General features: G+C 37.8%; 1 protein-coding gene across 2 annotated transcripts in view; it reads right to left on the bottom strand.

Annotated features, from left to right (window-relative positions):
* Positions 1-1,425: 1,425 nt before the first annotated feature.
* Positions 1,426-19,345, bottom strand: part of LOC113105574 (furin-1-like) — an 86,467-nt gene continuing 68,547 nt past the window's right edge. For both annotated transcript variants that reach the window (XM_026266718.1, XM_026266717.1), the window contains exons 9-16: positions 16,963-17,175; positions 14,367-14,467; positions 13,927-14,030; positions 13,557-13,674; positions 10,695-10,874; positions 10,488-10,612; positions 7,842-7,955; positions 1,426-4,147 (exon numbers count right to left, since the gene is read on the bottom strand). In XM_026266718.1, coding sequence (XP_026122503.1) covers positions 3,528-4,147; positions 7,842-7,955; positions 10,488-10,612; positions 10,695-10,874; positions 13,557-13,674; positions 13,927-14,030; positions 14,367-14,467; positions 16,963-17,175 — 1,575 coding nt within the window. In that variant the 3' untranslated portion in view covers positions 1,426-3,527. The remainder of the gene's footprint in view (positions 4,148-7,841; positions 7,956-10,487; positions 10,613-10,694; positions 10,875-13,556; positions 13,675-13,926; positions 14,031-14,366; positions 14,468-16,962; positions 17,176-19,345) is intronic.

Consider the following 19,345-nt stretch of genomic DNA (forward strand, 5'->3'; position numbering starts at 1 on the left):
ATAATAACCAAAACATCATTAGCCATGCATATTACTAATAAAAAATGTTAAATCAAAAACCGTTTGTATATATTTATGGCTGGAAATTTACAAAATATCCTCATGGAACATGATCTTTACTTATTATCCTAGTGATTTTTGGCATTAAAAAAAAAATCTATAATTTTGACCCATACCCATAAGTTGATGCATTTTGGTACAAATATAGCAGTGCTACTTATGACTGGTTTTGTGGTACAGGGTCACATTTGTTTTATGGTTTAAACGGTGACTAAACTGTAAACAGCTATAACAGGCCATTTAACTTTTGTTGTTGGCGTTTCTTTTTTTTTTTGACAAAATGATGATTCATAGTTTTTGAGGATAACACAAATTATGTAACATTGTACAAACCAAGGAAAGTCGTCTGGAACTCCACTTCTGTTGTGAAACAGGCCATGCCTAAAATATTGTGCTCTCGTTTCATTTTTGTAGTATTTTAAACAACTGATCGAGACACTGACCGATCAAATCTATCAAACACATCCTTTACGTAGTGTAGTCTGATCTTCCTTTGAGGTCAATGCACCTAACACTTTGACCTCAACAGGATGCTAGACCTTTCTTAGCAAAACAGTTCCAAGTAAGTAACCCTTTTCAAGGAAATCTCAATTAACTTGTAGCCTTAAAAAAATAAATAAATAAATAAATAAATAAATAAAATAACAGTATTAAGGCTTTCAGCATGGCTGTGGACTATAAGATTTGATCCGACCTATAGGAAATACAACAAAGAGTTCACAATGACAAATGCTGAAGTTTGCATAGATCTTTATTTTTTATTTTTTTGTATAATCTATAATTCGCATATTGACATCAATTAAATAAAAAGAAAAACAAAAACAGCAAAATAATCTTTAAATTACATGTAAATGACAATGCACCATATATAGTACAAAAATAGGCCTAATTTTATATATAGTTGTCCCGTCTCAGGTAGTCATACAAATGATTGGCGTTTTCTACTTGGGGATCTACATGCATCAGTTGACTCTTCAAATAAGGTTCTCCAGAAGGTTCTCACTTGAGCCTGAACACACACACACACACACACACACACACACACACACACACACACACACACACACACACACACACACACACACACACACACACACACACACACACACACACACACACACACACACACACACACACACGAGCCCTTAGAGCACAATGCAATCATCACAATGTCAAGGTGAAATCTATTGGGTGTGATCTTGTAAAAACTGCAGCCATGACAAGTTTAGACCACAACTGCTATAATGTCATTCAACATCATTCTGAAGCATTCTCTGAGGGTGTATGCACAAATCACTTATCCAAGTCAAAACTTAAACTAACCTCAATTTTTTGAAAGTTTAATAATTAAATTTTTTTTTTTTTAATTCATGTAATCGTTCTAAGGCAAGCAGATTTTCATCTGTGCTCTTTGGTCATGCCTTCAATGACTTTGAGGCTTTCCAAAACACCTGTAACACTAAATCATTACTGCAGGGGGCAGAACAGCTATTTTACAGTTTAACTAAACAAAAGTGTAGAGAAATTATTAAACATTTAAGTTGAATGTATTAAAAATAGAAAGAAGATTCAACTCTCGCTCTGTGTGTGAGCACTAAATTAATTTTAAAAAGTGGCCCAATTTACCCAAATGCATTCTTGATAAAAAAAAAAAACAAAAAAAAAAAAACAGACAACCTAAATATTAATTGTAAAACACAGACCACCTATACAGTTGTTTAGCTAAATAGTAAATTGCAGCTTCAAGTTGAACTCTATACAATTAATAAATGGAGGGATGAAAAGTTCAAATTTGAAACTTGTTTTAAGAACAGGGAAGTACCAGATCAACAAACAAACATTAGCATAAAGTCTCAAGATATTTAACTGCTGTGAAACTGTAGGGTGTCATAAATGAAGATGTTCTGTTAGTCTAGGGATTGTGTAGATGAACAGTACACACTTATATATAAAAAAAAAAAAAAAAAAAAGAGAGAGAGAAACGAGCCTTAATTGTATAAAAGAGTGTTTAAACTAAACTAGGGCAAGGCTGAAGATGGTGCATGTACTTTGTGAACCGGCCTACATTGTGTCCTTGTCTTTGCTTGGTGCAGTCGTAAGAAACTATGGTTCTGAAAGGCTGATAGTGCCCTCCAGTTTATTTTGATAAGATATGATGAAGAAATCAGCACATAATCACATTAACTGTGTTGGGTCTCTATTGCACAGATTCCATAGATAACATTGTCATTTCATAAAGATACTGCATAAGAGCAACATATGTGGATCATGAATATGCAATTCAGATAAAAACAAAAATACAACAGTACTATATTCTGCGCAGATGAGCTGACAAGGCCAAGCATACTACCAATAACAAACAGTAGTAAGCAAAGATGAAATGATTTGAGCGGACGAAAACAACCCAAGCTGCTCTGGGTGAGGATCCTCACAGCACTTTCTCTGATTTATTATTAAAGCACAAACCATACCTCAAACATCTGAATCTAATAAATGGATGATCCCCATAAACATGACAACATGGAAGCCTGATCGTTTCAGGACAGGCCTATAGCCGGGGCCATTTCTAGTGTTTCAAACCTTGACTGGAGGACAGATTTAGAAAAGAGTAGAGCTTAATGTAGCTGAGCTGGCTCGGAGGGACTGACCGACATCAGAGGTTTCTCCCTACATACGGTCAGAGAGTGCAGGGATGCTGCGTTCCACGAAGAAAATGAAAATACTCACTCATGTCACTTCAAACCTGCATGATTAGAGGCATTTGGACGTTTTTCCACCTAAGAAAATCATGCAGCTTTTCAGTGTCATGAGGCTGAGCAAATGATGTCAGGTTTCATCTTTTGGAGAACTATTCCTTCAAACACCCTACTGTACTTAAAATAATCATGAATTTGTCAATGTATAAACTCTAGGGGGAGCAGTAAGTTCTTCAGACGCGTTTAACAACACACCGCTCCGCTCTCCATCTGACCATGTAGAAATAGTGATATGTTCTTCTAAAAGGCTCCCTGCGCAAAGCCAGTGGATCCGACCCACTGGAGCACTAACTGACTTCATATAAACGTAGTTTCACTCACACACATATACACACACACACACTCATTCACTCAAAGAAAAGCTTTGTTTTTCTCCTATGCAAATAAATCTTGCTGTTTCTTAAAATCTCACTAGGCAAGAGGAAGAGACCAAAAAAAGAATCATGTTTATTGTAATTCCGGGACAACCCTGTGACCATCGGCTTATCCCCGTCGCTTGTGATTGGAAGCTTTTTCTATGTTGAGGCACCGAGAGAGGTCAACACCCAGGTGAATCATGGCTCATATACGTAACTACGAAAGGTGTGGAAAATAAACCAAAACCCCAAGAAGTGAGATATGCTCAGACGAACCCCGGAAGGAAATCATACTAAAAAAGAGACAACAGTGCAGCAGAGGCTAGAGAGGGGAGGAACGTGGGCGAGAAGGGTGTTAAAGAGCACTTTGTGTTTTGATGAAGGCAGTCCTCTCATTGCGGATCTCAAATTCCTCGTTCTCTGACTCGGAATTGCCCTCATCCTCCCTCCAAACGCTCGGGATGCCCTTGTAGGCCACTGCGGTGCGGTTGAAACCAAGCCCAACCAGTAACCCAGATCCTGGCCCGGCTTCGGCAGACAGTAGTTTGTTCTGTTTACGAGTGTGCATCTGCAGGAAGCCGAACACGGCCACAAACGTAGCCACGATGAAGGCACAGCTGAGCACGGCCACAGTCGCAGGCAGGCGAGAGGTGAGCTCTGGGTTCAGTTTGATGGATGAGCCACTGCCTTGCGTCTGGAACAGCTCGCCGTCCGGAGACTCACGCTGGATGTGGTTCTGGTGCAGACAGGTGCCGCTGACTCCGTCCAGGTGGCTGTGAGGATGGCAGGAGAGGCAGCTTTGAGGCCCCGTGCCGCTGCAGGTGAGGCAGATGGAGTCGCAGGGCTGGCAGGCGGGACGGAGGACGGACGTCACCTCGTTATTGGGGAGGAAAATGGAGCGGGTGCCTGCGGTGAAACCTGCTGGACAGTCTCTCACACAGCTCTTGTTGTGCAAGTAGAAGCCGGGGTTGCACTCTGTGGAAGGATGGAACAGAATTCAGTTTAGGCTTCAAAATACAAGCTAAACTATATTGCTGTTTTCCACTGATTATTTCTTATTTTTATTTTCTATTTTTAAACCAAAAACCATGTTTACACTTGGATGGACATCCATGAGACCAGCGTTTCTGAGGATTTAAAGGTTGAAAAGCAAAGCTTGCATTCTTTGAAGGGCAGTTGAGTATATTCAGGAAGCAGACATGATGCGATGTTGCATGCTGTACTCCATTTAAAACAGCATTTCATTAACAGATTGACAGCATTAGTCCTAGAGGCAAAGTTGTTCAGAATGAGGAGATCTGTCATATGATTTGAAGATCTAGTGTTTGTGTGAATATATGAACATGTTCTACAGTTTCAGCAAATTTTGTATTTCTATAGAAATCTTTTGTTTTTGACGCCTTTTTAAACCGTTATAACAACACTGCATGCTTAAGTCATCTGACAGATGTTTTTTTTTTGGCCACGCCCCTTTTATAAATGAACCTGTTATAGTTAACAAAAGGAAAACAAAGTTTTTTGATAATTATTGATCAAGAGAGTCAAGATAATTTTTTTTATCAAGATTGAACGAAAAACAGGACTAGTTTGCAAAAGTAGGTTTTTAGCATATTTAGGAATAATTAATAAACGATTTGATTGACAGCAATGGTTCTTGCATTATGAGGAGATCTATAAAATGATATCCATACTCTGTGGATACGTAGCCCAATTAACCTTAAAATACTGATGTTGATAAAAAGAAAAGGAAAAAGAAAATGTATCAGCATTTTATTGTCAAGCTTTTTGGGAAAATAAATGATTGGATATGCACAGACAAGGTTACCAAACATGCAAGCATATATACAGTAAATGTATAGAAGTTTTGCGGCTATACCTTTAATACAGTGTGCAAACCTATTTGAAAGCTTATTGTCTGGCTCGGTGTGCTTTCACAGTCTTATTTAATGGTGTTTTTTTGCTTTGTTTTTTAAACAAAAAATAATTCATGGTAAATCAGCATTTGGCCTCAAACGCTTGTTGCTAGAGTTTAATTTGTATTATACCCGTTACATCCTTTAAATAGGATGCAGAGTTGGGCAGCTTGTGTGTGTGTGTGAAGTGTGATAGAGTAAATGAATCTGCCTGAGGACTGAAGCTATACACTGCATTGCTCTGTGCTGCTTGGGCTTATTTACACCTCAAACACTGCCTGCCAAGCCAAGTAGAAATACGATCCAGGAAATTCAGGTCTTTTCAAATGTACTACCTTGCCTGATGCGAGTCCTATTACTGGAATAATTACTAAACCATCCAATTCAGCATCTTCTGACAACTGAAAAGGCTCATCTACTAAAAGGCGTTTTTTCAGTGCAAAATTCCTATTTATGGGTTGGTAGGGCATGCTGGGTTGCTGTGGTAACAGTGCTTAACACCTGGAGAAGTTCAAGCTGCGGAGATGAGATCAGGGATAACATGCAACCATTAATAAGAGCAGAATGAGCACCAGGAAGAACTCTTGGATCCATCTTTGACAATCATACACAGGTAAGGCATCCCACCTGACTCACAAAGGGCTTTTACTGATACAAACAATGCACAAATTGAAACCAAATATGACATTTCAAAAAGCAAGAGGCTGTGCTTTGCAGTCATTTTTACCATGGTTAAGAGTATTCATATGCACAGTGTTAAGAAGTGTCTAAAAGACATTAAAAGACATAGAACGAGCCGTTTTAGAAGAGCGTGGACAAGTCTTATCTTTAATAAAGAATATCTCTTTGGGTTTGAAACTTTAGTCTTTGCAACTTTAGGGATCTTATCTATTCACAAAAAACTTGTTACATTCCAAAGAGAAAGGAAAACTTGAAATAACATCATATGACCCCTTTAAACTTTTTTGTTGTTGCTGTTGTTGTTGTTGTTTTGAACAATTTGGCTATTTTGTGTTCTTTTCATTGAATGTAGCCTCAGTCACAAACCACACATCTGTGCATCCAGCTCACCCTACCTGTAAACTAATCAACTGAAGCATGTTGTACACAAAAGTGCCAAATGCTAGCTGAAAATGAGTAGTTTGGCTAGCATTACGCAACTTCCTTGAGTCTGAGTGCACGAGTCCACCTGCAAATAATGTTAACTTACCAGGATGTCACAAAGAGTGCTTTTATGAAATGTTCTGTCCAAGCTGGTGCTTTACTGTTGTATCAGCAATTCCAGGAAATCTGTCGCTCAGACAGTCTCTTCCAGTGTAAGTGGCCACCTCTCGCCCATCCAGAAGCTAAGCTGCATTACACTCTTTCAAATAAAGGTTCTTTATTGGCATCTGTGATGAACCTTTAAATCAAATGGAACCTTTCCTTTGCACATACGGTTTTTTATAATGGAAAAACATTCTCTAAATTATTGAAATGTTCTTCACACCAGAAAAAAAAAAGAATTACTTTAGAACTGACAACTGAAAGGTTTTTTGAGGAACCAAAAATGGTTCTTCTGTGGCATCACTATGAAACCCCAATTATAAAACCTTTATTTTAAAGAGTGTACACGGTGTAAACAGGCTTTAAGAAACTTATCGGGAGATAAATCAACTACCTACACCTCTGCCCATCATAGTGCACAAAAAAGAGGTGAAGAGCATATTTTGAGCATTCATAAAGAAATCCTTTGAGCATGGTGTCATTCAGAGGAGGTGATGGCCAGTGAAGGCGGCAGAGGACAGAAAAAGGAAAGAGCTGATGAAAGAGTAGTGGCAGGGTCAGTGTGTGTGTGTGTGTGTGTGTGTGTGTGTGTGTGTGTGTGTGTGTGTGTGTGGAGAGGTAAGAATGAGCTGGCAACGAGTGTCCACAGAGAGGGGGACGGCCGCAGGCTAAACTGGACAGGTGCCTTCAACACGGCTGCCAATGCAGCTGGCACTGTGAACTAATTCCAGGATTGAGTTATGAACACACAGTTTAACAGCTAAGACATGACCAGCACAACACACTCAACACAAGCTAAAGGGACCTATAAAAACAGCTGCAAGCTTTATACATTTAGTTTAAAGCTTTCAATTAGTGGGGAGATTATCAGTGTTATGTATTAATGTATTTAATACATAAACATTTCGTGAAACCACAGACTAGTGTTCAAAAGTTTGGGAATAAAGTGCTCCCCAAGGCTGCATTTATTTGACCATTAACTCAGTTTTGTGAAATATTATTACAAATTAAAACTACTGTTTTCTATATTATTATATTTTAAAATGTCATTTATCCCTGGGATGCAAAGCTGAATTTTCAGCATCATTTCTCCTGTCTTCAGTGTTTTTCAACTAAATTAATGTTGTGTTCTAATTTACGGCATACTGCCTATTATTTCTTAAAGACAGAACATAAAACAGAATGATAAGCATGTAATTACACAGTGATTAACATTTCAAATTGCAGCATGCTTCGCTGTTGTTGCATGACTCTACATGACATGATTAATTTAGGAAAAAAATGCTATTTTGCATTTTTTAATGCAAAATATTACACAAAATGTTGTGCAAAGAGTTTAAAAGCTTGAGAAGACTAATAAAATAATAAGTCAAGATGTTAAACGATGTTAATATGCAGCTGAAAACAGCGTAGGTACTGAGGACAGCTAGTGAATGCCACTAGTGGCTGCCAGGGGGCGCACTTCCCCCATCATTTACTCTGACACTTACCTGTGCAGATCTGATTGAGGTCGTATGTTTTGCAGCTGCTGGAATCTGCTGCTGAACGGCCGGATAAACTAGAAGCTGTGCCATAGAGAACCAGCGTGAACTGAGTCAGAGTGCCTAAAACGGACACAGAGAGAGAGAGAGAGATTCAACAATCTGACTCATGCACTCAAGAAACTCACAAAATGAGGACAGATGCCAGTTGTGAATCATTATGTCTGTGTTCATTCCGTCTCGATCAGTAGACTGTGCTACACTAGATGAGATTTATTCAGTCGGCAGATGCTGTCAACTCAAAAATTAGGAACACAAGCAACCGACCAAAAGCAAACAAGATTAGCAGAGCTGATTTCTAAAGTAAATCAGAACAGTGCTAAGTTAGAATAGAGGTATTAAAGCAAAAAGCCACAGGAGGCAATACATTAGCAATCTGACCAAAGTTAACTAAAACAAAACAAATATATATATAAATCTCAATGATACGAACATAAAACTATGGAGCCTCTCAATGCTTACTGAATTTATAAAATGACAGCAATATAATAAAATGCTAATAATTAAAATAATCTTAGTATTAATTAATGATATCCACAATAAACAATTAGAACTGACACACATACGGATTAAGCATAACAAGCATATATCTGATTATTTTACAACTGTAATATATAATATAGGAATGACTTTTTTTTTTTTTAAACTAAAACACAGCATTCAGTCATTTTACATTAAGATAATTTAGTATAAATCACATTTAGCTGCATGCTGCATAAATGACCACTGTCACAGTTTCCTACGCAGCAGTACTACACTAGTGAACATTTGAATCAATTTGGATCAAAACCTTTCATCAAATTTGTCCTTAAACCAAAATGCGTTCTTGTCATAGGACAACTATGATGAACTTTTTTGATCCACTTCAAATGTTGACTACTGTAGTTTCATGTATCAGTGCTTGACCAGCTAAAAAACAATATTTATTAGCCCTATTTAGTATGATATGTCAAATGCAAAGTAATCCCCATTGGTATTCTATAATTGAAGAGTTTATTTACAGGGTTTGTATCACTTGTATACAAGATAAATCAACAGCACCCTTTCTGTTTAGACAGTCTGACTGTATATTATCACCTGTACATCTTGCTCATTTTGTGGCCACTTACACACATTACGCAGAAGATAAAAGTTTGATCATCGTTGTGGCCTGTAACTGCACAAACATTGTCTGAACACAGACTTCTTGTCATCATTCAGTGACTGTAGTGCCACACTGCTTCGATGTTCATTAGACAGATGGCACACTTTGTCTCCAGTCCAATAAAGTCAGTAGAGCTGTAAATTCTTAAAGCAACAAAGAGAAATGGACTAGGTAATGCACTGGACGAATGGTCCATTCAATCCAGACATAAAGCAGTTGTGTTAGTGTCTGAGCAGGACAAATGAATGAGCTTTGGCTGGAAGTCTCTTTATATTTACAGTGTTCATGAGCGACTGGAGAGTCCTCAGTCCTCTGATTTACTTAGATAGATTTAATTAATCAGAATTACTGCGGGGTGTGGTGAAGGAAGACAAATTGACAGTGACATAAAAGAGGAAGAAAACAGGATTGGGCAAATCGGGCAGATTTGGAGAGAAGATACTCTACACTCCTGTTAAGTGCAAAGCAGGGCACTGGGAGACATAAAAAGAGACTTTTCTTTGTATCACAATCAATATCATTTTAAAAGTCCCAGATTGTTTTATCTTTTATTTTATTCTATTTTACGATTATCTACTTTTTATCATTTTTGTTTAATTGTATTTATATTTTCTTTATGCTCTTTTATTACTCTGTTTCATTTTTATTATAATTTGTTTATTTTATAGGATCACAATCAATGTTTTACTTTTTTTGAATCACTTTCAAGTCAAATTATTTTTTTTTTTTCTATAATTATTTTTTTTAATCTTTTTTATTTTCATTACCATTTTTGTTTTGTTTTTATTTTATTGTGCCTTTTATTATCTTTTTTATTTTTCTTTTCAATTTGATCAATTTTGTTTTATTTCATTTTTATGATCTTTCTTATACTAGTTTTTATTAGTAGAGAAGCAGATATTTGAAGAGAGTCAGGACAATATTAGTGAAAGCGACCTGGGGGCTGTTTCATAAAAGAAGTCAAGAAAAGCGGGGATTAAAGTCCAAAACCTGACTTGAAATAACCTAAGAAATCAATTGGGACTAAAGCGGTTTAATAGACAACAATTTAAGTTCACGCAATCTCACTAATTCGATCCAGGTTCAGTGAATCAAGGTCATTTTACGTGCACACTTATTCTCAAGCAGCCCTTAAGGTCGATCCTGGATCAACTGCAGTTTAATGCATTTGAGACATTGAGTTTTCCTCAGTGCATAACTGACACAGGTATATTTTTTACATGTGAATGTTAGAAAGTCATAGAAATATATCAATTTTACTGTCAGGAGTGGGCGAGTCTTCACGAGTGAGCGAGTGCTGGTGCGCACATCTGTGCTAAATATAATAGCGCAATTAGTTTCCCAGCATAAGTTGCCAGAGTGACGGAGCTTGAGCTATGGTAATTTTGCTTTCAGAAACCAAATCAAGTTACAAAAAAAACCCCCTGCATATTGGATGGATGAGCTATTACCATAGTCGTTGGTTCCAGCCACGTTCTCGATCTCCAATGTCCATTCTCCGCGAGGGTCCTCATCCCAGGAGTGGGTGGTCATGAAAGCCCAGTCATTGAAGCCATCAGAGGAGTAATCATGGGGTCTGAGAGAGAAAGAGACAGAATGTTACACTTAACTGATTTCAGCAGTATAAATGTGTGGATGTATCCCTATCAGTGCCTGACCTGGGTGCAAGCAGCGTGGAGCGGGTGCCCTGTGGGCTGATCAGGTAGATGGCCAGGTTTCCTCTGCGGTTGTAGGACAGGGTCAGCTGGGCTTGAGCATGTTCTAATGAGCTCACAAAGGTGTCCGTCCCAGCACATGCATCCACACTCTTATTGATCACCAAATGACCCCCAATATTCCTAAAAACAGGAAACAGTGTTCAAGAACTGACTGGCAAACCACAGCGAAATGTTAGACTTTTAATTCAAGTAATTATGAATGCATTATGCGTCAGTGTCACATTATCCTTCAGAAATCATTGTGATATGCTGATTTGATGATTTTGACAATCCTGCATACCCAAAATTTCAGAACTTCAGTGTAAGATCATCAAAATATTCGAAAACAAGAACCACGATTTAGCTGAAACCACAATCTTAACACTAGATATGGTTCAGATCCTCATTTAATGTGTCATTTATCATCCACCAGGTGAAAACTGTTAATTCAATTGCTTAGAAAAGCAACGGCACACACACAAAGTCGTGTGTGTTTAAAATGGTAAATTACCCAAATGTTTACTGAAGCCTCAAAATAAATCATCACTGTTATCTTAAGCATAAATGTTTAATGAATTTCCAAACATTGTTTGAACAAATAGGTAATAATTGCCCACACCAGAAGATGATATGTTAAATAAAGCAATCTGATGAAAGCATTAACCTGTTTACTTGCATCAAACAGGCTATATAAATAGCTACTGGGAAAGATGAACTGATTTTTACTATATCAAACTGCTGCTGCAATGCTTAAGTGTGCAAAACACATTCCTGGTCCAGCAGAAAGGTTCAGTCAGGTTAAGACCTGTGCCACCGATGACCGCTACAGGAGCCGGTAGGCTTTTGGCGCTCTAAACCCAATCCTATAAGGAGCTTAGAGCGGCCCGGCCCTGCTCACCAGAGACAGAGTTACACTAGAAGAAGAGTTTAAATCAAGAAAGAGAACGACAGGCTACAGCCTCTGACAAGTCCATGAGGAATGAAGCGTAACCCCTCTTTACGTGGTAACGCCACAGCGCGTGCAAGACTTCAAGTCAGAGATGTTGCAAGCAAAAGATGAAGAAAAGTACGGAAGAGATGGAAGTGAGGCAGACCATAATCACTTCACTCTGTGACTTCTGCAACCAGCATGTTAAATTGGGCTTTGCTCCAAAAGCTCTTGATCTTTCCATAACGCTGGTGAACCATAAAGGATGACTGGAGGAAGGGATAAAAAGAGGGTGAGTTTTTAGAGCGAGAGACATGATATGCTGCTAGAGATGATGAGATCGGTGGAGAGGTACTTTGAGAGTCCTTCTTGAGTTCCAAGATGACAGCAGTGATGGAAGTGTGACAAACGTGGATGTAACAAGCTTATCTGCAAAAGTCATTACTTCCTTTAAACACACTCTGTAGGCAGCGGATGCACTGAAGCATCATTCTAGTTGTGCAGCTCTAAATTTAAATATGATAAACCGTCAAAAGTGATGTTTTTCTCCCACCTCGTTTCATATTCCCGTTTCCTAATGCACTTCATGACCTTTTTAGCAGTACTAAATTTAAAGCATTCCATTTGTGTGAACCTCAGTTCGCAATATATTATTGAAGAATCAATTAAGACTGCAGTTTCTTCTAACAGAGGATTTAGTTTACACAAAAATCTATATTCTGTCAATTTACTCAGCCAGGCAAAAGTTATTTTGCAGAATGCGCTGCTTGAAACTGTTCTATTTTTCCATCCGAAATGTTTTTTAATAATAAGAATTTAAACAAAATAATAATTTCATAAATCAAAAAGACTGTCTAATCAAATGAATTAATACATCTATATTTAAAGACCTTTTGTTTAAAAACAATTTTCATGTCTTTAATATACCCCCTTATTAAAAAAATGTGTAAATAGTTTTGTTTTTTATCAAAGAATTCTTAAAAAAAAAAAGAAAAAAAAATGCATCATGTTACCCAGAAAAATACGAAGCAGCTAAACTGTTTTAAACATCGATAACAATAATAAATGTTTCTTGATCAGCATATCAGCGTATTAATCATTTCTGAAGGATCATGTAGAGTAATGATGCTGAAAATTCAGCTTTACATCACAGGAGAAAATTACATTTTTAAAATACATTTAAATAAACAGTTATTTTAAACTGCAAAAAATATATCACAGTATTAATATTAATATATTTTAGTACATTTACTATTAATGTATTTTATTAATAATGTATTTTACATTTAAAAATCTTACAGATACCAAAAATTTAAATGGTATTATTATATATGAATTCATGCTAACATTATATTATTTTTAACAAATAAAGAGCTTCACAGACTAATCCAATATTATTATCCTTATTACACTGAATCTTATTCTACATTTTACAATGAAATTTCACAGATTTTTGCTGTTTGACAATTAGAGTAAACCAGGAATTGTATTTAAATTATATTAACGGTGTTGCTATACATAAAAAAAAAAAAAAAAATTAACTTAAGATTCCATGAAATTCAACGTTAATTCCATTTTAATGACTGCATTTCTGAGATTCAGTCCACATTTTCTTCAGTACAAAAAAAAACAGGGCTTTATCTATGCAATCAAGTGGATAAAAACTAAGGCCTTCAAACTCCAAAAAGTCATATTTTTGCTTGTCTTCAGACTAAGTTATGATGTTTTATGTCTTTTTGAAGACCAAGAGCACCGGATGGTTTCACTGAATGGAAAACAGCAGCGTAAACATTCAGTTTGAATGGACATAAAAGAAAGAAAATGAAAGAGTTGCCCATTTTTGCTACCAAAACGAAACCTTTTAAGATCAATCCAGTACAGAGGTTTTAACCTACCTAGGCTCAGACACCAAGGAAAGGACACACTTCCGCTGAGGTCCAACATTCGTCCAGTTCTTTGCCAGAGCTACAATGGCTCCAGCATCCAGCAGACCATATCCATAAGAGTGACTTACTGTAGGAGAGAGAGAGAGAGAGAGAGAAATCAATACTGTTGAAAGTAACTATAGAACCAGTTTAAAAAGGTTGTAAAAAGACTGACATTATAAGTAAAGAGGTGAATTAAAGAGGTTTTGCAGACTGGTGCAGCCAATGATACTGTTATCGATCTAATCACAAAGCGTTCAAGTAGCTGGAAAGTGGAAAGACAAGCCAGAGTGAAAGGATAGAGGAGGGAGCGATGAAAAGCAACGAGATGGGCTTTTACCTCTGCGACCCACTCCATTTGTCTTCCAGTCATTGGTGGTGAGGTGGGCAGGGTTTGACGTCCTCACAACCAGATGCTGCATGTCTCTCCAGGTCAGGTTTTTACTGTGGAGAGAAGTGTTAGTGCCTTTCTTTCCTTCATGTGAGATACATGGTGGAACGAAACACAAACAGCTCTAGATAATCTATCCTGCCCTTTCGTAAAAGGTCACGGATAGCTACAGGTGGAGTCATAAAGGTTATATTGTTACCAGTGCATTCATTTAAAATGATAGCGCTCAATGCATGCGTCTGATCCAAATGAGAATTTGAAGGTTAATTCCAGTCTGCCAATCTAGCCAGCAGCCATTTTATTTCGAAAGCCTCGGGTCCCTCAAATTGCTGATAAAGAAAGATGACCTCGCTTGAGGACAGGACAAAACCATGCTTCGGACGACTTACTTGGCCTCAAGGGCGAGGGCGATGATTCCTGCCGCCAGAGGGGCCGAGGCAGAGGTGCCTGTGTGGGAGTCTGTGCACTTCTGCCTGAGGTCTGTAGTGACCTGAAACAGGAAACATATCGCATCACTGATATGACGGGAAAATCCAATTATTCCAGATGGGAACACAATACCAACACTGTACTGACGTGACAATGAAGTCTCTCATAAAAGATGATAAAAATGTTTCCTGAGGCACAATAATAATAGTAGGATTTTAACAAACTGTTTTATTTTGTTTTATTTTGAAATAAAAGTCTGGTTTTAGCTCTCAGGTCACTTAAGTGGTTTTGTATTATAGTCAAAGCTGAAAACTTCATTTTTTTCCCTGCTTACTGTTTTTGTGAAATCTGTGACGCATTTTCCAGGAATTATTTTTTAATGAACAGGAATTAATTCATTTAGGAATTCATTAAAATGTATGTATGTTTGAGATATATATATATATATATATATATATATATATATATATATATATATAATCTTTAATAAAAGTTATATATTTTTTCTTTTTATTTATTTTTCATTTATTTATTTATTTTTAAATAAATGCAGCCTTGGTGAACACAAGACATTCAAATAATTTTAATATTCCAAACTTTTGACCATTAGCCTGTATGTCAAATTATAAGGGAGATCTTGATTTCAATTCATGACCCGTTTCATAATCTTGCTAATTGTGTCCAATATTGCTATTTTTATTTGTTTATACTCACAATCAAGAATTCAAACAAGGCCCTTACACTCAGCATTACATTTTGATGTACAACTAGTCCCTCAACATTTGTGCTACAGGTATAACTGATATCTCAGATGTTGAGGAGCAACAACAGGAGGCAAAAATAGAGCGGGGATGAGGATTTCACAGAGACTTGGGAATTGGGCTCTTTCCACTTGGGCCAGTAGGCAACCACCCAGAGCTTCCTAGCAACTGCATATCAATGCCTTGGCAACAAGTCTTGCATCACGGCACTGGCATCTGCATGGCAAGCACCTCTTCTCATATTCTTCAGAAAATGTGAAAACCCTGTAAAAAGTGCCATTCAGCTTCTGCCCGTTAAGTGACCCAGGTGGTTCAGTTAAATGTTTGACATTTTCGACACTTGAGGGTAAAAAGCGCAGCATCTTTAAGCCCTTAGGGTCACACAGACAGAGCCGGAACAATTCAAGACAAATGCAAACATAAAAGACTTGACGGCTGACACTTAAAAAGCCAGGCATCGCAGGATGTGCACTGACTGCGACAGACCTCCTTGCGTGAGACTAATTACTAGAAATGGCAGAGAGGCTGAATGACAGGAGCGATGACGGGAGAATTCAGCAATTGCACAATTAAAAATGGATCTCGGGAGACCACAGGAGAGGAATATCGCCTGACAGAGTCTCTGCTGCAGAGGAAACAGCGGGTATCAGGCTTCTGTCCTTTAAAAGCACACCTCCATTGTGAAAGCCAGTGTCTGTGTCTTGAATGCGGGACAATAGATGAGTCAGTCAGGCATAGCCGGTTATGAGAACAATGCTTGGGTGCGCGCCTCTGTCGACACAGAGCCGGGTAAAGAAACAAAACCGAACATGAGCAAAGAAAATGTCATGCTATGACACTGAGGGGTTGTTGTTTTGAATCACAGGGACATTTGTGCTTTGAAACTGCAGCTTGACATTTTGTGAAGAAGCCAATAAGGTTGTTTGCTGATGCAAAAGTCAGTGTCAATATGCCAGTGTGTTGTAGTTTGTTGCCAGGGTGTTGCTTTAGGCTTGCTAAGGTGATCTAAATGTTCTGGGACCGGAATTACGAATCATTCTTAAAAAGATTTTAAAAAAATTCTTCTAAAATTAAAAAAAATTCTCAAATTTCTACAAATAAAGAGTTAGGTTGGACATACATACTTGCACTCTGTCCCTGCCTAGACATAGCTACAATAAACAAATGAAATTAATTAACATAAAAATAAATACTTTTTAAATAATTTATAGTAATCTATACAAACAGTATTTTGTTAAATATCTTTTTAATTTATTAATAGTAATTAATAAACACAAAAAACTCAAATGTGCGAGCTGCCAGCTACCATGTGTGATGCACTCAAACACTGTAGCTCTTATGGCGGGTCGCTTTGTCTGTTTAGGAGACGTTGTAATACTTGGGGTTTGTCGAAATCCCTGAGCACAAGTATATGCAATAAAAACAGTGACGCTCGACTTAACAAACATCATTAATAATCATAAAAAACATAAAGATAAAACCAAGCCATGCATGATAGTTAGAGGATATGGTTTGGAATCACAAGAACATCCGTGTTTTTGAAGTTTCAAACAGGCCATGAAGAAAAAAACATTCATCTTCCCTCTCACTAGAGGAAAGATAGCATTCACTGACAGCCAAAAAGCCTTTAAGAACTTAAAAGCCGTGGCAACAATTCTTCATAAATTGGCTTGGCAGTCTATCTTCTGATCTCCAACTGTTTTCAGATTCTTTATTTTTGGATTAGATTTGCTACGCCACTTCTTCAATTAAAGGATAACTGTTGCTGATTTTCTGGAGGCGGAGAGAGACTCACAATCTGTTTCTCATTGAGGCCTCCACTGCTGTAGGTTGTGGCGAGGGTGGACGAACAGGCCTCGCTGTACCAGGGCACGTTGCCATTCTGCGTGCTGCTGCTGATCGACAGCGTGTAGATGCTATTGGTGTAGCCATCGCAGTTGCAGCTGTCCTTCTCTCGGCCGCCGTTCCCCGAAGCCCACACAAAGATAGAGCCCCGTCCTCCACGGCCCTAGAATTCAGGAGGAGAAACACACAGTCGGTCAAAAGCACTGGCATCTCCCTTAATGCAAGTCCAATCTAACACTGAGAGCCAGATGCGAGCGCTGCGCTGCCAAGTCTGAAACGGGAGGATTACAGACAACAATACTCAAAACAACTGGATAATATTTGTGATGAGTGGAGTTTGGAAAGGATTTTCAAAGTGTCATGGACCATTGAAGCACTATCATGGTTTCGATTGAAGGGCCAGATGCTTTTAAAAAGGACCTTGTGGGATGGCGCTAATGTTCAAGATTTTTATCATGCATGTTTATTTTCAGGCGCAAATGAAAGACACAAACAGCACTGAGCTTTTGCGGCCTACTTCTCAAATGAAGTGCAGTAATGCAAGAGTAAACTGTCAGAACCAATAATGAACTCGTGAAAAATGCCCGCACTGCATTATCGAGGCATGTTTAAATAACCATGTGACTTTCATTTTACCATGTCACCACAAGGAAAGGCCAGATAATTAGATTCAGATGCTGTTTGCTTGTTACTACCTTTGATCGTTTACTGTACCTTACATTTTCAACAATGTGCCAAATAAAAGTCAGTAGGAGAAAATAACGTGGCGAGAAAGGCTGCAGTGCATCTTTGAGAATTCGCTCTTTGTTACAGCGCACACCTGCTTGATTGTGGGCATCTATTCAGCGAGGGTGTTTACACAGACCAGAGCCCCATTTGCATTGGCCTTCTCCACGCAACATGGATCTTGTTTCCCAAACAAATCTGACTGCTGGCAGACATGCGAATGCTCATGATTTGGACACCAGAAACAACGGCTAGAAAATATGGATGGGGAAAATACTAAGTCTGTATAATCAAATTCTTTTTTTTGGTCCTTGTCACTTATTTATAGGAACAGTCACACGGAAATTCTAAAAGCTCTTACCATCTGTTCTGTTAAAAGATCTACCCAATATAATTATAATGGGATCATTCATACTTGGAACAAATTCTGCACAATGCATTTATGTTACGGATCTATGCATATAGTGTGTGCCATCTATGCTATGGCATAAAAGAGTAATAAAATTTAGCATTAAGACACCTAACGTCTAGTAACACTTAAATGTTATACTGCAAAAATATCAATATGAATTGAATTTAAAGAATAAATTATTAGGATAATCATTGATCACACTGTAAAAAAAAAATTAAAAAATAAACAAAAAAACAATGACAATTACAGTGATAATGTTAAAACAAACTGAAGTTGTGGTTAAGAGCACATGCAAATTACTGAAAAAAATAAAACTTTTCTTTAATTTCAGCTAGTGGCCAAGATAACTTAGTTTTTACTGATTTAGCCCATTCAATGAAAGTCAGTGGGGCCCAAAAAACCATAGCAGCAAGAACAAGAAAAAAACTGATACATTTGTAATAATATTTTCTTTTGTGTTCCACGGAAGCAGATATGGCATACAAATTTGGGACAACTTGAAGTAAACCATAATAAAATAATTTCTTTTGAGATGAACTATTGCTTTAAATGATGCATATCAATCTGAAAAGAAAGCATAAAAGTGGTCTTGCGTACCAAACCGCCTCTCAGCATTTTTCTACAAAAGGTCTGCTCCTATAAAATCCATCCACGGCACACTGCGGTAGATAGCGTCTTGGCACGGCTCTCCTCCATTGTCCATTAGCTGGGCCTCAGCCAGTTTTACAACCCCCGAGCACGTTCATATGAGTGAAGGGTTGAAACGAATGCTGTTGCGCTACCCCACGCATGAGAGCAGTTTAGCTCAAATGGCGTTAAGTAATTAGGTATTAAGAATGTCAATACTGTTCACGCTCCGGAAAATCTGCATGAAGATGTCTCGGTGAAAATTGCCATTTAATGTGACATTTAAATTAAACAAACTTCACTCTGACTAGTAAGTGCTTTTATGACTCAAGGCACTCGCAAATGAAGTGTGCCAAAATCAAATACAGAGCATCCCTTCCGCAGCCCCCCTGACATCGCTAACTTCAAAGCAAATAAGAAAAATCCACTTAATTCATTTGAACCGTAAATTTCTGCCCTCTTAAATGCCACTGCTGGTAAAAGTTCAGGGTTAAGAAAGGCAAACTTAGACCATCTCAGCAAAAGAATATCAATGAAAACACGTCTACTGTTTGTGGCACAGACCAAC

Source organism: Carassius auratus, chromosome 7 (assembly GCF_003368295.1).
Source record: "Carassius auratus strain Wakin chromosome 7, ASM336829v1, whole genome shotgun sequence".
In the NCBI taxonomy this organism is placed as follows: Eukaryota; Metazoa; Chordata; class Actinopteri; order Cypriniformes; family Cyprinidae; genus Carassius; species Carassius auratus.